The sequence below is a fragment of the Leptinotarsa decemlineata genome, unplaced genomic scaffold (genome assembly GCF_025532065.1).
Source record: "Leptinotarsa decemlineata unplaced genomic scaffold, Ldec_3_MD MMD2_tig00026282_RagTag_RagTag, whole genome shotgun sequence".
Classification (NCBI taxonomy): domain Eukaryota; kingdom Metazoa; phylum Arthropoda; class Insecta; order Coleoptera; family Chrysomelidae; genus Leptinotarsa; species Leptinotarsa decemlineata.
The window spans coordinates 12,809,719-12,827,434 of NW_027412668.1; the positions used below are offsets into that span (position 1 = coordinate 12,809,719).

The window sequence follows — 17,716 nt, forward strand, 5'->3', positions numbered from 1 at the left end:
GCAGTATCTGATACATCCGTTGACTCATCCAATGCTAGTGAAAACCATTCATGATGTCCATTTTTGTCAGACAGTTGAGATGATATATTTTCTGCGATGTCTTGCACCCTCCGAGCCACGGTGTTTGCTGACAAACTGACACTTTTAAATAAATTTACCTTTTCGGGGCATATTTCTTCGGCTACTGCAATCAAGCATTCTTTTATCATTTCTCCATCAGTGAATGGTTTGCCACGTTTTCCGATTTCAAGACACACACGAAAGCTGGCGCGAGTTGCAGACTCTTGTTCAGTATTCGCTTTGGTAAACAAAGATTGCTGCGATTTGAGTCCGCGTTTCAAAGCTTCAAATGTTTCCTTCCGCAAACTTCCTGTTTGAAGATGTTTCGATTCATAGTGTCGTTTAATGTTATAGTCTTCGAGAACAGCTATGGTTTCATTACAAATTAAACATAGCGCCTTATTACTGAACTCAATCACAATACTGAAAGTTCCATTTTTCTTGGAACGTTCTGCATTCACTGTCGATTGTTCGCTTCTTTTCCATACTAACAAATCACACATAAAAACAATAAGTCAAATCAAAATATTTTTATTGACGGGTGTTACTTTATTTCACAATAGACAGTTTCGCTTTCTTCGCCTTTCCTACGCAGACTAACTCGCAGTTGCGCCGCTAGCCTTTTTATATGGAATCATTACTGTCATCTCGAGGTGATCGGAATACACTAGCTAGAACCAGAACTTTCTCGAACCAACGCGGTAATTCCAAATATTTAATTACGCCTAATGTGACCTAGCGGGTAGCTGAAAAGGATAGTACATAGTACCACTACTCGCCACTAGATGTCGTTAACTGTCACAATACACAATAATAATTGAAATGCAAAAAAGCGTAAGTTTGCTTAGGTCACGCACTTTGCGACTATCCTAGTCTAGAAATATAGATAAGGGCAAAAATTGGCCCTTGGAACAAACTGAAAAAATCATTATGGCCCGAAGGCTTCACAGTTTGGAGACCCCTGATCTAGATTATACTGTGAATAAGGTAATTTCGCTCAAGATGATTTGGAATATGTTACAGATTAACCTGAATCAAACAATTAAAAAAGTTATTTTTTCAATTCAGTGTATTTGTATAAAAACTTCTCCTCAAACACGTTTTTTTCTAATTGTTCAATCTGATAAAAATATCAAATAAAAACATTGGCGTACAATGATTTTTAACATAAATATCAATCAGGTAACCCTCTGTGACGCCACTGGAATTATTATCCATAATTTAATGAAAAGAAGCCCGTTGTTACTGCTAACAAATACACCTGGGTTTTATTGAAATCGGCGCAAAGACTTTTGAGTTATTAATGAAATTAGTAAAATTTCGAATGACTTTTTCTCCATAAAATATGATACACCCCTTGTAGGATACACATCACTGTTCAAATTGAATTGGGTATATTTTCAGGAGAGATTAGTTTATTAAAAAAAGTTTTTCGGCTCTCAATTGGTAGTTGTTTCGAGAGGGTTTTTTCTTCGAGTTTAATAATAATAATAATCGCCCTCAGTCCCCTTCTCTTTTGCATCTCACTATTGCCATTATCCGTTACGCTCAGAAATACTCTAGGGTATAACTGTGGCACCCCCGAAACCGGAGGCACGAAGTCACCCATTTGTTTTGTATGGATGATCTTAAACTTCATGCCTCTAGAGAGAAGGATCTCCATCAGTCCTTGAGGGTGGTGGAAGAGTACACGCATGCTATCGGTATGAAATTCGGGATAGACAAATGTGCAATGGTCCATCTCAAAAGAGGACGATGCGGGGACTACGGAGGGGATGTGCAGCTCGTAGATGAAAGCATCCAACACCATTTGGATGTCGGAGAGACGTATACTTACCTCGGGGTGGAACAACGCCACTCATAAGAGGTAACAGCAGTGAAGAACTCTCTCCGCGGCAATTATCAGCACAAACTTCGACAGATCTGATCATCGGAACTGTCGGGGAAGAACAAAGTTGAATATCTATAGGAGTTTGCATCCCAAATCGTCCATTCCACGGTTGTACTTCCCCCGACAACAGGGAGGCCGTGGAATTTTGAGTTTGGAGTGTCTACATGACAAAATGGTACTGGCTTGCCTCAATAAGGCAGAAATCATAGCCGCACGGATGCAGAAGGCTGTCATTCTTGGATCACTGCGCTTGCTCAGGGCACATGATTCTCGGACCCAATGATCACTTACCCCACGGTGTGGGGAGTGGTCATTGGTTGATAATGCTGGCGCGCCCTCCCGAATGTATCGTGGCTTCGAGGAATAGGGCCTGACCAGCGCACACTACGGTGAAAAAAAATCGCTAGTGCAGATTATCCAATGTGGCATGAGCTGTGTGGTACGTAGAGCTGTCCTGTTGAAACCACATGTCGTTGGTGTCCAGATAATCCAATTCAGGACAGAAGAAGTTGGTGGTCATGAACCTATAGTGCCGTTGACAATGAGGGCCTGGCCAAGGTCGTTCTGATGACGCTACCAGTCCAAAATATATACCAAACAGTGACTTATTCGGGATGAATTTGACGCTCTTGGATCTTGCGTAGATTGATATCATCCCAAATTTTACAATTTCATTTGTTCACGTACCCATTCATCCAGAAATGGGCCTCTTCGCTGAAGATTATTTTTGCAGGCTCATGTTCGGAAATCCCTGCTGGAAGACCCTTTATAGCAGCGAGTCGTTCGACAAAATAAATCCGATAACGTACACTTCCATTTCGCTTCTGTATCTTAGTAAATATATCAAAGAGGCGGACTGCATTGTCAAATGAAGCTTTTGCATTATTTTTGTACTTCAAAGTTTTATTTATATTTCGTGAAACACTTCGTGCATTATTCCCTCATAATGCCATCATGATGGTGACAGGATAATTCTGACCCTTCGCTGTTACAAAACACTATCGAAAATGATGAAAATCCCGCTTGATATTGCTGTCAGTAAACCATATTTCACAACTGACCGAAATCGAGCTCAATTCGCTCCACTATCTGCATTAATGACATCGATTGAAGGTTGGTCTCAATTTAGACTGTTTGAACTCCGTAGTGTAGTTAGAAATATGTTTAACCTAGACTGGTAAGAAGTTTCGTGTGTTGCTATAGATGATGTAGATGATATCCTGATATGTTTCACAGGAACAATCAGACAACGGACTAAGTTCTTGAATTTCATCAATTCTCTCCACCCTTCTATCGCATTCACCATGGAGATGGAAAAGGACGACTCTATAAATTTTTTGGACTTGACAATAACGGAAGTTAATAAACATGATTTTTCAATTTATCGTAAACCGGCACATCGAGATATTATCATTCATAATTCATCCACCCACCCATATCAGCACAAAGTAGCTGCATTCAACAGTATAATCCACACTGATGAATGTTCCCTTGTCAGATGCGAATTTCAATAAAGAACTGAACATAACAAAACAAAAAGCCGTCAAAAATTATAACGATAGCAGTCTAATACATTCTCTATTATCAAAAAAGTTATACAGCCAAGCTTTGAAGGAAGTTTTTCCAATTCGAAGAGATGAGGATGAAAGTTATTGAACTTTAACCTACTTAGGCCAACCCTCTGGGAATATTTCAAATTTTCTGCACAACAAAGGTATAAATATTGCTTTCAATACTAACAACTTAGACATGTACATCAAGAATAACAAAGATAAAAGTTCAATTTCAGGGAGGGTATTAATTATCATGTGGGTCATGTCCGATGTTTTATATAAGTCAAACTGGAAGAACGTTCAAAGCCCGCATAAAGGAACACAGAAATAGTTTCCAAAATGTAAAAATAAACTCCACATATGCCACTCATTTAATCCCAGAGAGGTATATGAGTTCAATATTAAATTCAAGCCCCTCCATTTCCAGAAGAAAGGTTTTAAACTCAACCTGTTGGAGAGTATAGAAAAAATGAAATACAAAAACTTGTAATATCTTATGAATGATCAAACTGAACTGAATAATTATTGAATCTGTTTATTTACAGGTAAGAAAAGTTAAGTATAATTACGGTACTTTTGAAAATTTAATTTATTCATATAGTTACTGAATTTATACCTGACCTAATAAGGTACATTCATTCATTAGAAAGTAGGTAATATATTACAGTATAAAATAGTTGTAATTTAGAAGTAACTTATTATTTTACGCTTGAGAAAGCTATTTTATAGTGAATCACGTGTCGCGGTTTTTGTAAATCCCTTTATAGTGAAAATCATACAATAAAAACGGTATTATTTTAGTTTTTAGTTTAGTGATCCAATAATTTTTCTGAAAAAAGGTTGGTTGGGTAACAGGATCAATTTTTTTTTGAGAAAACAATTGTTTTCTTGTCGACGTTTCGAATTTAATTAAATTCTTCTTCAGTGCTCGAAAAGTAGTTTTTTCCTGTTGATAATATTACTATTTTAAAAACCATCAAACATTAGATACATATTTAACAAAGAATAAAAAACATTGCAACAACCAAATTTCCGAGACAACACCAACACAAAACGAAATGAAACAAACGAATTGAGTTTTAGACTGATGTTTATGTACCGGCTCATAATATGTATCAATTAAAAGGTCGTTAAGAGAAACGAAAGGGTAGATTAGTATTAACAGATCAATTAATGGAACACAGAAAAAGCCTTATCGTTTAGCCAATCACATGAGTATTAAAAAAATCTGTTTAAAATCTGTATTTCCGTTAATCAGCTGTATTCAACAATGATATAGTTGATCATGGTGAGTAGTCTTTCACGGCCAGTGTTCAACAATTTGTCCGATGTTTTCGGGTTACTTAGCCATGGTCTGCAGGTTTTTATACCTGACGTTTCGTCTACTACTGCGGCAGACATCAATGTGATGCGATGCGACAACTGAAAAGGGCCCTCCATTTTTATAACAAAAATGTGGGGAAATTCCGATGGAAGGAAGAAAGCAATCAAGTTCAAAATAAACTAAAGAAAAGTGTAGGTTACTAAGTGTAGGTTACTAACTAATAAAAGGATTTGAAAGTTTATTTCATATATTTTCTTGCTTATTTGAAATGAAGCTGATAGAAAAACAAATGTTAGTAGAATTATCTACCATAGAAATCGAACAATTCGTGATAGGTGCTATTATTACGACTAGTATGTAACTTTTTGGCTTTCTACTTCTCTATCGTGATACAAAAAAGTGGCAATCTTCCAAAAAAAAAGAAAGCAATTAATTTCAAAATTAACTATTTCATCAGTTCGGACTTTCATTGTCTAATATAATATAAATTGATTTGAAATCCCTGAAAGAATCTGTAAAAACTAAAAATATTGAACAAAAAATAACAATTTTATTAAACAAAAACTGAAATTACAAAAAAATAGCATACAAGCAACAACCAAAAAAATGAAAAAATGAAATAATAATACAAGCTGAAAATTAAAAAATATCATTAACAAAAATGAAAAATAAAAATTAAAAGATTCCAAAACAATTAACGTCACGACGTTTCGATTATTAGTATCCACAATGGTCTTCGGGTGATAACTGGACTTATTCATCCGAGATCTGATTATTTATAGGTCATTCGAGTGCTTTCACCTATCCCCTCTTCCCTCTCCCGCTTCATTGGTTTTAGCGGGAGATCGTTTGGCAGGAGTTGGTCGTTTTTCGCTTGATTAGAGGTTTCCATATGCTACGTATCTCTACGCTAGCTTGATTAAATGCGTTTCTGGACAACATATACGCGGCTTCTTTGAATTTGCTCCTAAACCAGTGTTCCTCTTTGTGGATGATTTCAGCTTAAGCCCACTTGATGTTATGTTGATGAGTCCAAACATGCTCTGCTATTCCGGATTTCCTGGTTTCTCCTCGCTATGTGTGTTTCATGTGGTCAGCAATGCGAACTTTCAATGGCCTCTAAGTTTCACCGATGTATGATTCTCCGCACTCGCAGGGTATCCGGTAAATGCAATTCTTGGAATCGCAGTCCGCGGTTGGTGGCCTGGTTTTTGTGAGGCTGCTACGGATAGTGTTCCCAGATTTGAAGCAGGTCCTGATTTTATACTTGGACCCAAAACTTCTTATCTTTTCTGATAATCCTCTGATGTAGGGAAGTACAAGTAGTGGTTGTGGCGGCTTCTCTTCCTTGTGGAGCTCTTGCTGTCTTCTAGCTAAAGCCTGTTCTACCATCACTCTGGAGAAACCATTCCGTTGAAGGTCATTTTTGATGATGCTTATTTCTTTTTCGAGAGCTTTTTTTGTAATGCAGAGCCCGAAATCACGGTCTAGTAGAGTCTTGATGATTCTCCTCTCTTAGTCGATTGATGGTAGTTGGATTTCTGGTTCAGATACTGTCCTGTGTGAGTAGGTTTTCGATATACAGATGTTTCTCATTTAGTGTCGGTCCTCTTCACCAATACGTCTGAGAAAGGCAATTCGTTGTGGACTTTCTTCTCCATTGGAAAAGTGATGGAAGAAGGACTTACGTTGTTGATGTGCTTCAGGAAAGTGTCTAGTTCTGCATTCCCATGGTTCCATATTATGAAGGTGTCGTCTACGTATCTCAACCAGACTCGTGGCTTCTTGTGGACTTCTTCAATGGCCAGAGTGGTCAAAATAAATACTTTTATATGAACGCTGAATTATACGATAAACACTTTTCTCTATTCCGTTTGCATTTCAGACATTCGTAATGGAATTGAATCAGATATCATTCACATCATTCCTACAAAATACAATTAGTGAAAGAAGTTAAATTTCACTTCCACTGTCATCCTCACTGATAGACATCTGATGTTGCGCCGTAAGACAATTGATCTTTGTATAGAGTTAATTTTTGAAATTGATTGCTTTCTTCCTGTCTTCCTGGAAGATCCCACATTTTTTGTTTCAAGATGGAGATGGAGAAAAACTTTCTTTTCCAAAAAGTATTCTCTCCTAAAAATATACTCTTTCAATTTAGTATGTAACAATTAAGGTAATTTAGAAAAATCGATAAAAAATGTTCTTGCCTACAAATTTCGTCGAAATGACCTTTTCAAAAGTATAAAATGGTTTACTTTTTTTCGAATAGATTTTTCGCAAATCAAAATGATTGTCATAAACAACTGTGTAGTATTAGGGTGATGAATGATGATCTGATTCGGAAAGATATTTCAGGAACTACCGTTTTCGATATAGAAATAGCGGTGTCACCTAAAAACTTCTCGTGTAAAATTTGAACGACGTCAGATGATTTCTATTTCGTGATGTAAATTTTCTTGTCCTTAAACAAGCGGTAGAAAATAAAATATCAGTGTCATCTATTCCGGCAATTAATTAAAATAACTGTCAAGTAAACTCAGCAGAGAAATTTATTCCGATAAGCTTTCTGCAAGGTGAAATAATTAAGCCGGTTACAAAGCAAAATACAAATTTGGCAAGAATCGAAAAATCATTTATTTAGGGTCATGAATATTCAGAGGTATTTTTTGTTGAAATTTCATTAATATACTTTCAATATGGATAATTATAAAGGAATATTTCACTAGATTAGATTAGTCTGTTGGGGAGATGGCGAATATTTCACTATGCGTTATGTGGAAATCGAAAAATCAACTGTCATGATCAAGAAAATGTATAGATGTAATAACTTCATTAATTGAAAAATTGGTTAATACATATCATACCTGGGATGGTACGGTAGCCATTAACGGACAATCTTGATGAACATAATCATGTTAGTTTTTTTATGTCTAGATGCAACCAATATATGTAAATAGAGAATTTATAAATTTTCCAAGATAGAACCGTGTTGAAAATTTTTGAGCAGTTGATACTTGAACGTCGAAAATAAAGCATACCTACATATTAGTTGAAATCCGAACGTTAAAACTGAGGCATTCATGATACCACATTGAACAACGTTTTGACTAACTATATGTCGATATTTTTAAGGACAGAACACAGAAACTACAGGAAAATCCTTAAGGCGCTTATATTCATTTGGAAAAACGTTCTCAGGAAGGTTATTTCACATGCACGCGGTTTCCCAAATGAAAGAGTTCCTAAGGAGTGAAGTTCGAGGTGTACTGAGTTTAACCTCGAAACGATGAGCAGCCACAGTCCGTCGCGTATTTCTGTTATGTACCGTTCTTGGTGAAATCAAATGTGCCAGTGTCACGCCTGAAATCAATCCTGCTAATAAAAATGTTACGATTTATTTTGTGTTGATAGCTTTTTACCTTGCATATTCTCCGAGAAACATAAAGGTATTATTCTAGTGTTTTCTGTTGGAACCAATGCAAAGTTTTTGTTTCACCCAACATACATTTGAGACAAATATATGTGGAGAGTCATTAATATAGATTATAAAAAGAACTTGTTGCAATGAAAACGAAGATAACAATTTATTTGGAATATTATTTGGAATATTTTTGACGTGGACGAATTTAATTTCAAGTTATAAGAGGCACTTTTTTTAAATATAAGTTCAAGATCATCATTCCGCAAATTCTGGTACAATTCCAGAATAGTAGGCACTAAATTCTGTGATATATTATTGCGTGATTATCTGAATGACTTCGATATATTACCTGAGTGTCAATCAGGGTTCACACCTGACCATAGTTGTAGAACCGCCCTCCTGAAAGTTGTGGATGATGTGCACAAATCTATTGATAATAACAAACTGTCTTCTGATATCATTGGACTGTTCCAAGTCGTTCGATCGCATTCACCATGATCTTCTTTTTGCTATTTTGGGCAACCTAGGGTTTTCAATACATGCTGTAGCACTACTGATAAATTACCTTTGCAATCGTTTTCAAAGAGTTGTTTATAATAACAAAAAATCTGATTTAATACAAATTAAAAACGGTGTTCCTCAAATTTCAATATTGGGCCCTCTCTTGTTCGTTTTATATGCATCTCATTTGCATAGATCACTGCAATTTGCAACCATGCATTGTTATGCTGATGATACTCAGCTGTACATGGAATTCGACGAGAATTCAATTAACGAGGCCCTATGGCAAATTAATACCGATCTCGATATGTTATTATCCTTGTCAACAAAATATTGCCTATCTGTATTGTAATAGATGGAACAGAACTTCCCTTGAAAGGAGTTACAAAAAACTTGACAACAGTCTTCGTTTAAAAACACACATTTCGTAAATTCTGAAACGAAGTTATGCAAATTTGAAAATTATATATTCTAATAGAGCATTTCTGAATAAAAAAAGTAAAATTATACTCTGCGATGCTTTAGTTCTTTAACATGCGAACTACGCAGACGTGGTGTATGGTCCGGGAATTTTGAAGAGTGACAGGTTTAGAATCCAAAAGCTCCAAAATGCATGCATTAGGCTCATTACGGGTACTAGGAAACGAGAACACATTTCCCATCTGTTCGGGGATGTGGGCTGGTTGAATATGGAATCCAGAGGAACATTTATCAACATTTTTTTCAAAAACTCCTCAAAACAAGAAACCCTCTTATCTTTTCGAAAAAATATCCTTTAGAACTGACGTACACCATCTTAACTTGAGATTCAAGACACATTTAATAATATGACAACATTAAACTTCTCTATTTCGCGGATCTTTCACTTACCATATTGCCTACTTATATAATCGGATACCCATTGAATATAAACCTCTGCCATTATGAAGCTTCAAACGAAAGATAAAGAAATATCTTCTTATAATAAATAGATCCAACTAATCGAATTATGTCGAAATCAATCAACCATTCTCCAAGCTCAAAAGAATATGTATATTTTGTATTTCAAGTTCGCTGTATATGTTGCACTGTTCTTGATGATTTATCATACGCAGATATTGAATCCTGCCGTTTGATTGGTTGTAATTGTATAGAACCATCAATAAAAGCCATTATTATTATAATTTCTGCAAGAGACTGATTAAGGCAAAAACGTCAGTCATTTCTAATAATTTAGTGCCTACTATTTTGGAATTATAGTATAGCGAAAAATATGGTAAATTGGCGAACTGGTATTGCAAAACAAAATTACTGCTGTCCGAAAATTTCGGTACGGTCTGACTTTGTTTCATTCAAGTGAAGTTGAGGGCATTTTGACATTGACAAAAATAATATTTTGAATAGTCGTCATTTGTGTTGGCTTCGTATTCAATGATCCTCTGGTGAACTCAGAGCTTCGATATAGTATTTGGAGGAGTGAATTTCTTCTACATAACGAATAAGATAACTTGATTGGTGAAGAATACCTTGTGAAAGTTTTTTCTAGCTGTCAATGTGTTCTCCATATTGTATGTCATTTTTACGATCTCATGCTTTGTTAATTTTAGTGTAGCATTGTTTTTAAGGTACTCATTACTCTGGTTAATTCATTCTGAGGTCAATTATTTTGCTTAGAAACTTTTCCAGAATTTTGAGATTTAGACCAGTTAAAGTAAAGATTTTAAAATGGCTTCATTGTAATTAAGGATACAAACATTGAGAACTTTCCTCACTTTCTTCCAAGGTCATAGCGAAGTCCGATATGTCTATTTCGTATTTCCAATAATAGAGTCGTCAATGACACGCACTTAATTTGGATAATCATACTCCTATATAGGATGTAATAATTGATATGATTGAACAATGAAGCAAAGAAATGAATTGACTTGTCTTATTTAGGTATTATTTTTCAGGGATGCTTTCGACCATTCATTTTTTACCTGGCAACGTCGTTTTCTTTTAGGTAACAATATCCCAGTCGGAATCGCTATCGCCAGGCAAAGGGTGCAACATGAACTCATCGCCTCTCCGTCACTTCCACCCGCCGGCCTTCTTACCACCGTGAATGCCGGAGGACAAATCAAAGAACTTGCAAGGATATCGGAAATCGGTGAGTAGATATTTAAATTATTCAGGTGATCGATCAGAAAGAAAATAAAACGTGTAGGGCTATATATAGGTCATATTTTACGTGCGTCGACATTTTTGCGTCATCCCTGAGTTGTTTTTATTATGATTGAGAACAGACCGTTGAACGACTAGAAACTAGGATGTGAGGTATGTGTTCTGCGTTGGCCCGCTTATTGTATTAGACTCATGTTCTATTTACTACCTTAATGACCCCTAATTAAAGGTACAGCACTGGCCGGCAAGGGCCTTATGGTAATCCAATAGTAATTCAGTTAGGAGAGTTTATACCTGCGCAATCGCTAGCCATCAAGTTTGGCGCTTGCTGAAACGCCAGAAAAGCAGCAACCTTACCATTCTCTCTTGCTTGAGATACTATAAACAGCGACTAATATTTTGTAGATCAGAATTTTTCAATACAATTTGTCGGCGTATGAATTAAACTTACTGCACAGAAATATTCGACATACACTATTGGCAGTAGAAACCCCGTAAATAGTGTTACGTTTTTCCGATGGTTTTGTCAGTAATTGACTACACTGTACAATTTAACTCAACTTTATTTCACCCCAACACGGACAATACAACACAAACACTTCAACTGAAACTTCCGTCTTATATTCAAATGTATCCCCTTATTAGATCACTTTGTACCGCACTTTCATCAAGACTTTCGCGATCTGCCTGTTAGTAGTGTTTATATATCGTAATTGAAGTCTCTGGAAGACTATAGGGAAGTCTCTCGAAACGACGCGACATGTAGAACGATGGCAAAGAGAAACTCGAGTTGAGCGCGACCTTGGTCAAGTCACAATCAATTGACGAAGACCAGCGGCGGCCGGCGTTATTTTTTTTTCAGGGGGTGATTTCCAACAATAGTAAGAAACGATCGATTACAGCACCATTTTGGTATCAAGCCATGGGATGATATGATAAATGGAACATCAATTGGTCTATCTCAGCCAATTGGAAGATAACGATTTTTGCTAAAATACAGCAATTTTTCGGAAATACCTTTCAGAGAAGATGGAAGAAGAAGTAGAGTGGAAGAATTTATTAGCCACCGTGGTTTCTGGATCTCATTTAGAAATCTCCAAAGAATCCTAATTTTTTAGGTAACTATGGAAACCGTGATAATTTTATAAGCATATGTACTACGAATGAAAGATGAGACAATCCTGTTACCCTGAAACTTTTTACATTATTTTTTGTAACAGGTTTTCATAAAAATCACAAAAATAAAACATCCTGTATCACCTCCGCCATATCGATATTTTATTTTTTTACGGCAGACAAAAACTAAGGTTCACTGTGAGGAATTTTTCTAAAGATTATATCTTCAAAAAACTTTTTTTTAAGACTGCTAAGTCCCAAGTCGATGTCAAGTCGTAAAAAATAAATTTGAATTTCTAAATGTACCCGCAGCAAATGCATAATACACCGATGTAAACATGAAAGATAAATAATGAACTGAAATATTCCAATACAACGTGATATTCAAATTGTCTAGCAACACCCATAATTACTCATATTTATCGCCATTACCGTTACTGGAAACGATGAATATTGATTGTCACTAAACTTTGTAGGTTGTCATTACTCATTCAAATGATAAATATATTTTTATTGCTGTTTCGCAAAAAGACCGAGTTGTAAAATACAGAAATGAGGTTTTACGGGTTTATTAACCTATGACTTCTATCTAGAAAATAAAAAGCCAGTTATAACCTCTCTTTCTCCCTGGAGGCTTTTAAATTGTCCTTGGGTAAGTTCAAATCGGGAGAACTACGCTTATAGGCCAATTCGTTAATAGAACATATTGTAGTTTCAAATCATTATGAGGAAAAAACAAGGTATCCCTATTGTTTTTTTTCCAATTCAATTCAAAATATACTTTATTGTCCGAAGAATAAATTCTCATTGGCACAGTCTGGTGAAAAATATAAATAAAATATTGATGAAATCATAAAAAGTAAATACACTGCACTGAAAAGAGACATGTAAATAACAATAACCTGATAAAAACGTTCAGAATATAAGAACATTCTGAGATATTTCAAATTATTTTTTGAAACATAATTTTCATAGTAAAATCGACATTATAAGGAATTTGAAATCAAGAGCAATTGCCATTTCCAGTTCTGAATTCCATAACAAAAATCGCCAATTAATTGACAATTACCTAGTGAAAAATATTTTTCCTACAGCCCTTTTTAGAAAAATAATTATCGAAAGAAGTTTCTCCTCCCAACATACAGGGGTGAAACCCAAATATCACAAAATTCCATTTGTAGAACATTTATCTGTTAAACTTGGAATGCTACTCAGTACCGAAGAAATAAAAGTGGCTTCTTCAAATGAAAATACAGTTGGAAAGCATTTTTCTCGAAACAAAAAACAAGAACATCACAAGAAATTCAATCCATCATTGTGTACAAATTAAATTGCGGAAGCTGTCACAAATGCTATGTTGGTCAAACCGGGCGGTGTCTTGAAGCACGTGTTTCAGAACACACAGAACACATGAGAGACTCTAAGAAACTGAATATGAAAAATCCCACAGCTCCCGTTGATCATGAAGAAGAATATGGACAAGAATATGAATATGGCCACCTAAAACGTGGCCAAAAATAAATTTTCACTTTTTCATAATGTTATGGATAGAAATTGACCTATTGTGATATTCTTAATAAAAATAAAGACAAATTTATATTGAAGATAAAATAAAATATTTTTTGTATTGAAAAATGAGACAAAGGCGATTGTCAGCTAGAGTTTTTGTGCTTGGTTCTCAATATACTCAATTTCTCCATTCGTGTTATCTTTATCTTCTTTTATATATCTGATACGTATGGGCCTGAAAATCTTGGCGATGAAGATTGCGTGTTCTGCCATATTATTTGATTACCATTCATCAGTCGAAGAGGTACCAAGGAACTCAAAAATATATATGAGGAATAGGGTCTAAATATTTACAGAGTCCTCAATGCTGTATGGTCTAACAAGTCTTGTAATTTTACCTTTGCAATAGTCTCGCTAATGTTTTTTGTATATATGAATCACCTCATATTGATTCATGGTCAAATCGGTTTCAATAATTAAAGCATTCTCGGGCGTGTGTTTTTTTGTAGCCACAGTCTTACTCCCAATAGCAGCTGCTTTACGAAACTTCACCGCACTGGTTGGACTTTTGGTCACTTTTGTAATGTCATTGTTTCCACTAGATCGATGACTCAGCTGTGCTGCATAAGTCAGTTCATCAACAGCCACATTGTCTCTGAGTTCCTTTGTTTTACTACGTTTTGTCCGTTCACTTGATTCCGCGAATTATTTGCTCGGGCAACCTTTGGAACTTCCAGGTACTGGGCCAGTAGGTAGTAAAATCTCACCATTAAGCCATTCGTGGACTTTTTCTAAAAAGCGACTTTTTGTACTTTTACAAGCAAGCCATGTACGTTTTTATACCACTTGAAAAGTCTTAACGACTTTTTGAAGTTCATCATTTTTTTCCAGGGGGCACTTGGTTATTTCAACCAATTTTTCTTCCAAATCCTGGAGCAGTCAAGCAGTCCCTGTGGACTTGCTCTAACAAGCTCGTGTAGTTTTTTTTCTTGTCATAGATATAACAGAAGGTCCACAATATGTAACAATTGATAAAATATCACTTGAAACTACAATTTTTCGTAAATTTCAAAAGAAAAATTCTATGAAATGTAAATACTTGTAAATGATTTTGCTTCATAAACTTATTCTAGAAACTTTGAAGTGTCATAAAACATAAGTATTATTTTGTTGCAATTAGTACACATGTTTAAAATATCCACGATTGCTGAAGAATGACGAAAAATACAAGTTTTTTTATACAAATGATTTTACACTCTAGATTCGAAAATAAAGCATATTAAATAAAACTTCACACTCCAATACACGAGAGGAATTCAACAGATATTCGATAAAGTAAATATGAAAGTTGCATATAAAACTTCTTATAAATTGCAACAGCTTCTTGGTAATCCAAAAGATAGACTAGAAAACACAGAAAGGTCGGGGATTTACGAAATCAGTTGTCAAGATTGCAACAGCCAATTCATCGGCCAGATGCGACGAGCGATTAAAACATTATTGAGTAAAACATAGTTGTATTTCTGCTATACCATATCAGGAATGTTAAATTTGGTCACGCTACCGATGTTTCTGATGTTTTTGCCTTGTTCTTCAAGTAAACAGATGAACAGATATATCTTGAAACTCTTATAATTAACTACAAAGTATCAATAATCCAATTACGATTCCGCCTGAAGTGAAAATAGTTGTACTTCTCTGTAATTATATCAATTACTCTTCTGTTAACAATAACATACAGAATCTGATAACAAACACACACTGTAAATTAAAACGTCGAATCGAGAAAAGTAATGCGATAATCGCCGTAACGTTATATATATCTATGCAGGCCATGGGATGGATGTGTGGCCTACAGGAAGTTCGGATAACTGCTAAATATAATAATTAGTCGATAAAGTTTCAACCTTCCCTTGTTCCTGCGTTTCAACTAACAAAGCGATTCTTTTGTTTTCGAAACTAGCAAACAAAAGCCGTGTTTCATGCAGAATTCCGCACGGTCCTTGTTGTAATTTGTCAATGTTGTTATAGCCTGTGAGCCCGCTTTGGAATATTTTGGCCAATTTCGTTGCGAATATATTTTTTATTATTTTTGGGTTCTTTGATAAGTGTCATACTTGAAAACACGTATGCTTCGAAAGCACTTCATTATTATTTCACTGATTCACCCCACTTGCTATCGCTGTCTTGCTACACTAGAATGATAAACACCCAGTAGTGTCACTATCCCCACTTTTTCCGTGCGCATGATCGAATCGTAGGGGTAGTTTCTGGATGCGCCGTGAATTGCCCCGATAATCGGCAACGTTGTCACGTCTAAAATTTTTCATGGAATTTACCGCTTTTGGCCCATCAGGCTGATGACGTTTCGCTTGTGGAATCATCATAAAAATAAGTTTTGTTGTGGCTAACATTACCACTTCGCCAGAAATATTTCAAGTCCTGATTTATTTCATATTGCATTCTTTTTGTTGAAAGATATGAAAACAATGTTTAGAGAAACGAGAGTTTTAGAAGAAAACAAGGAAGATGTTACCAATAGGATGAAGTTTGCAATGGAATGACAAATAACCATTCCAGCATTCCTTAGTTTGTGGCTAATTTTAAAAGGTAAGAGACTGAATAATTTGAAAAATGAAACATTTTGTATAGTCGAAGTAAAGTTAGCGGCACTCTCAAAGGCCAAAAAAACCAATACATGGAAATGAACCGGCAGCGCTCTAATCCACGTGGACTGTAGACTTGGCGGTTCGTATTGGATAACTTTTACTAACCGAGTTTTATGATTGGCTGAAGAGTCATAAAATTAAATTTGAAGTCATGTTACGGTGACGAATAGAAATCGGGAATGCGGGGATAGTTATCGTCGTCGTGTTCAGTTCAGGAACTTATCGCGATTTGAGTGTTGATATTCGATATTGGTGCAGTTATAATTACTTAAAATTTTTGTTATCTGTTTAAAATGTAGCGTCCTTGAACAAGTACTCATAGTACTAACGAGTGTGATAACAACGCAGACTTTTTCCAGTGTGTGATTCCAATAGCAATGGTGAACAATGCGAAAAAGAGATACCAGTGAATAAGATTCGGATGCATTTGAATATTGAAACACAGAAAGTGTGTTTCAATGTAAATAAGAATCTACATCTCAATTTTAGTTTCGAGGGAAACAAACTATTACAAGCAACATCAGATTTGACCGGAATTCCTTTCGCAACTGTACGTAAAATAGTCAAAAACAAACCTTATGAACGCAAGACGCAATATGATACAGGATTATCAAAACCTTTAGATGTTCATCTGAAAAAAACAACATACGACTGTTACAAAAGCAATGAGATTCCTACATCAAGAATCCATAAGGAAGAAATCGAATTCTTCCGGCCATAACGTGAGCTACTGCGACAAAACTCTTCAGAATTGGATAAAGAAACTAGGATTTAGATTTAAAATAATAAACAAACATCAAGCAGTTATGGAAGGCAGAAGAATAGTGGAATTGCGTAACAAATACCTACTTAGAACAAATAACTAAATATAGACAAGAACAACGTCAAATTTTCTATTTGGACGAAACTTGGTATGACACTCACGACATAGTTACGAAAGGGTGGACTGATGGTTCGAGAATGTGTACTCCTAACATGCCTGCAAACAAAGAATCGCGACTAATCATTGTGCATTGCGGAGGAAGTAAAGGATGTGTTCCGGATTCTTTGAAGTTATGTGGAAAAAAATTTGAGGACTGCAATGTTGACTATCATAAGAACATGGCTCTATTCAAACTGTTTGAATAGAGCCAAAAGATGCTAGCACAGCCAGCTATCGAAAGAACTCGTATATAATAAATAGAAGTTATAAAGCTTCAAATCCTTTTTGTGACATATTATATAGTTATTGTGATTCTTATATGATCAGAAATGATTATTGAATAACGAAATCAGTTAGCTCCCTAACTATATTATTAAAAGGGAGCTGTTGGAAGGTAGGTTGCATTATATCGTTCACTTGAACTATACTTATATTTTCAAACGTATTCAAAATGTGTATTTGTAGCAAATACAAATTATATATTTCCATCCAGGGCTTAATGAAAAAATAAATGAATAAATCAGTTGAATAGTACAAAATTCTCTATCGATCAGTAGAATATATATTTATTGAGATATGGAGCTACAGAAACACATGACATC

At 35.4% G+C, this 17,716-nt stretch overlaps 1 protein-coding gene across 3 annotated transcripts in view; it reads left to right on the top strand.

The window, feature by feature from the left end:
* wge (BAH domain and coiled-coil containing protein winged eye) overlaps positions 1 to 17,716 on the top strand; it is a 277,971-nt gene that overhangs the window by 216,929 nt on the left and 43,326 nt on the right. For all 3 annotated transcript variants that reach the window (XM_074179834.1, XM_074179832.1, XM_074179833.1), the window contains exon 6: positions 10,738 to 10,884. In XM_074179834.1, coding sequence (XP_074035935.1) covers positions 10,738 to 10,884 — 147 coding nt within the window. The remainder of the gene's footprint in view (positions 1 to 10,737; positions 10,885 to 17,716) is intronic.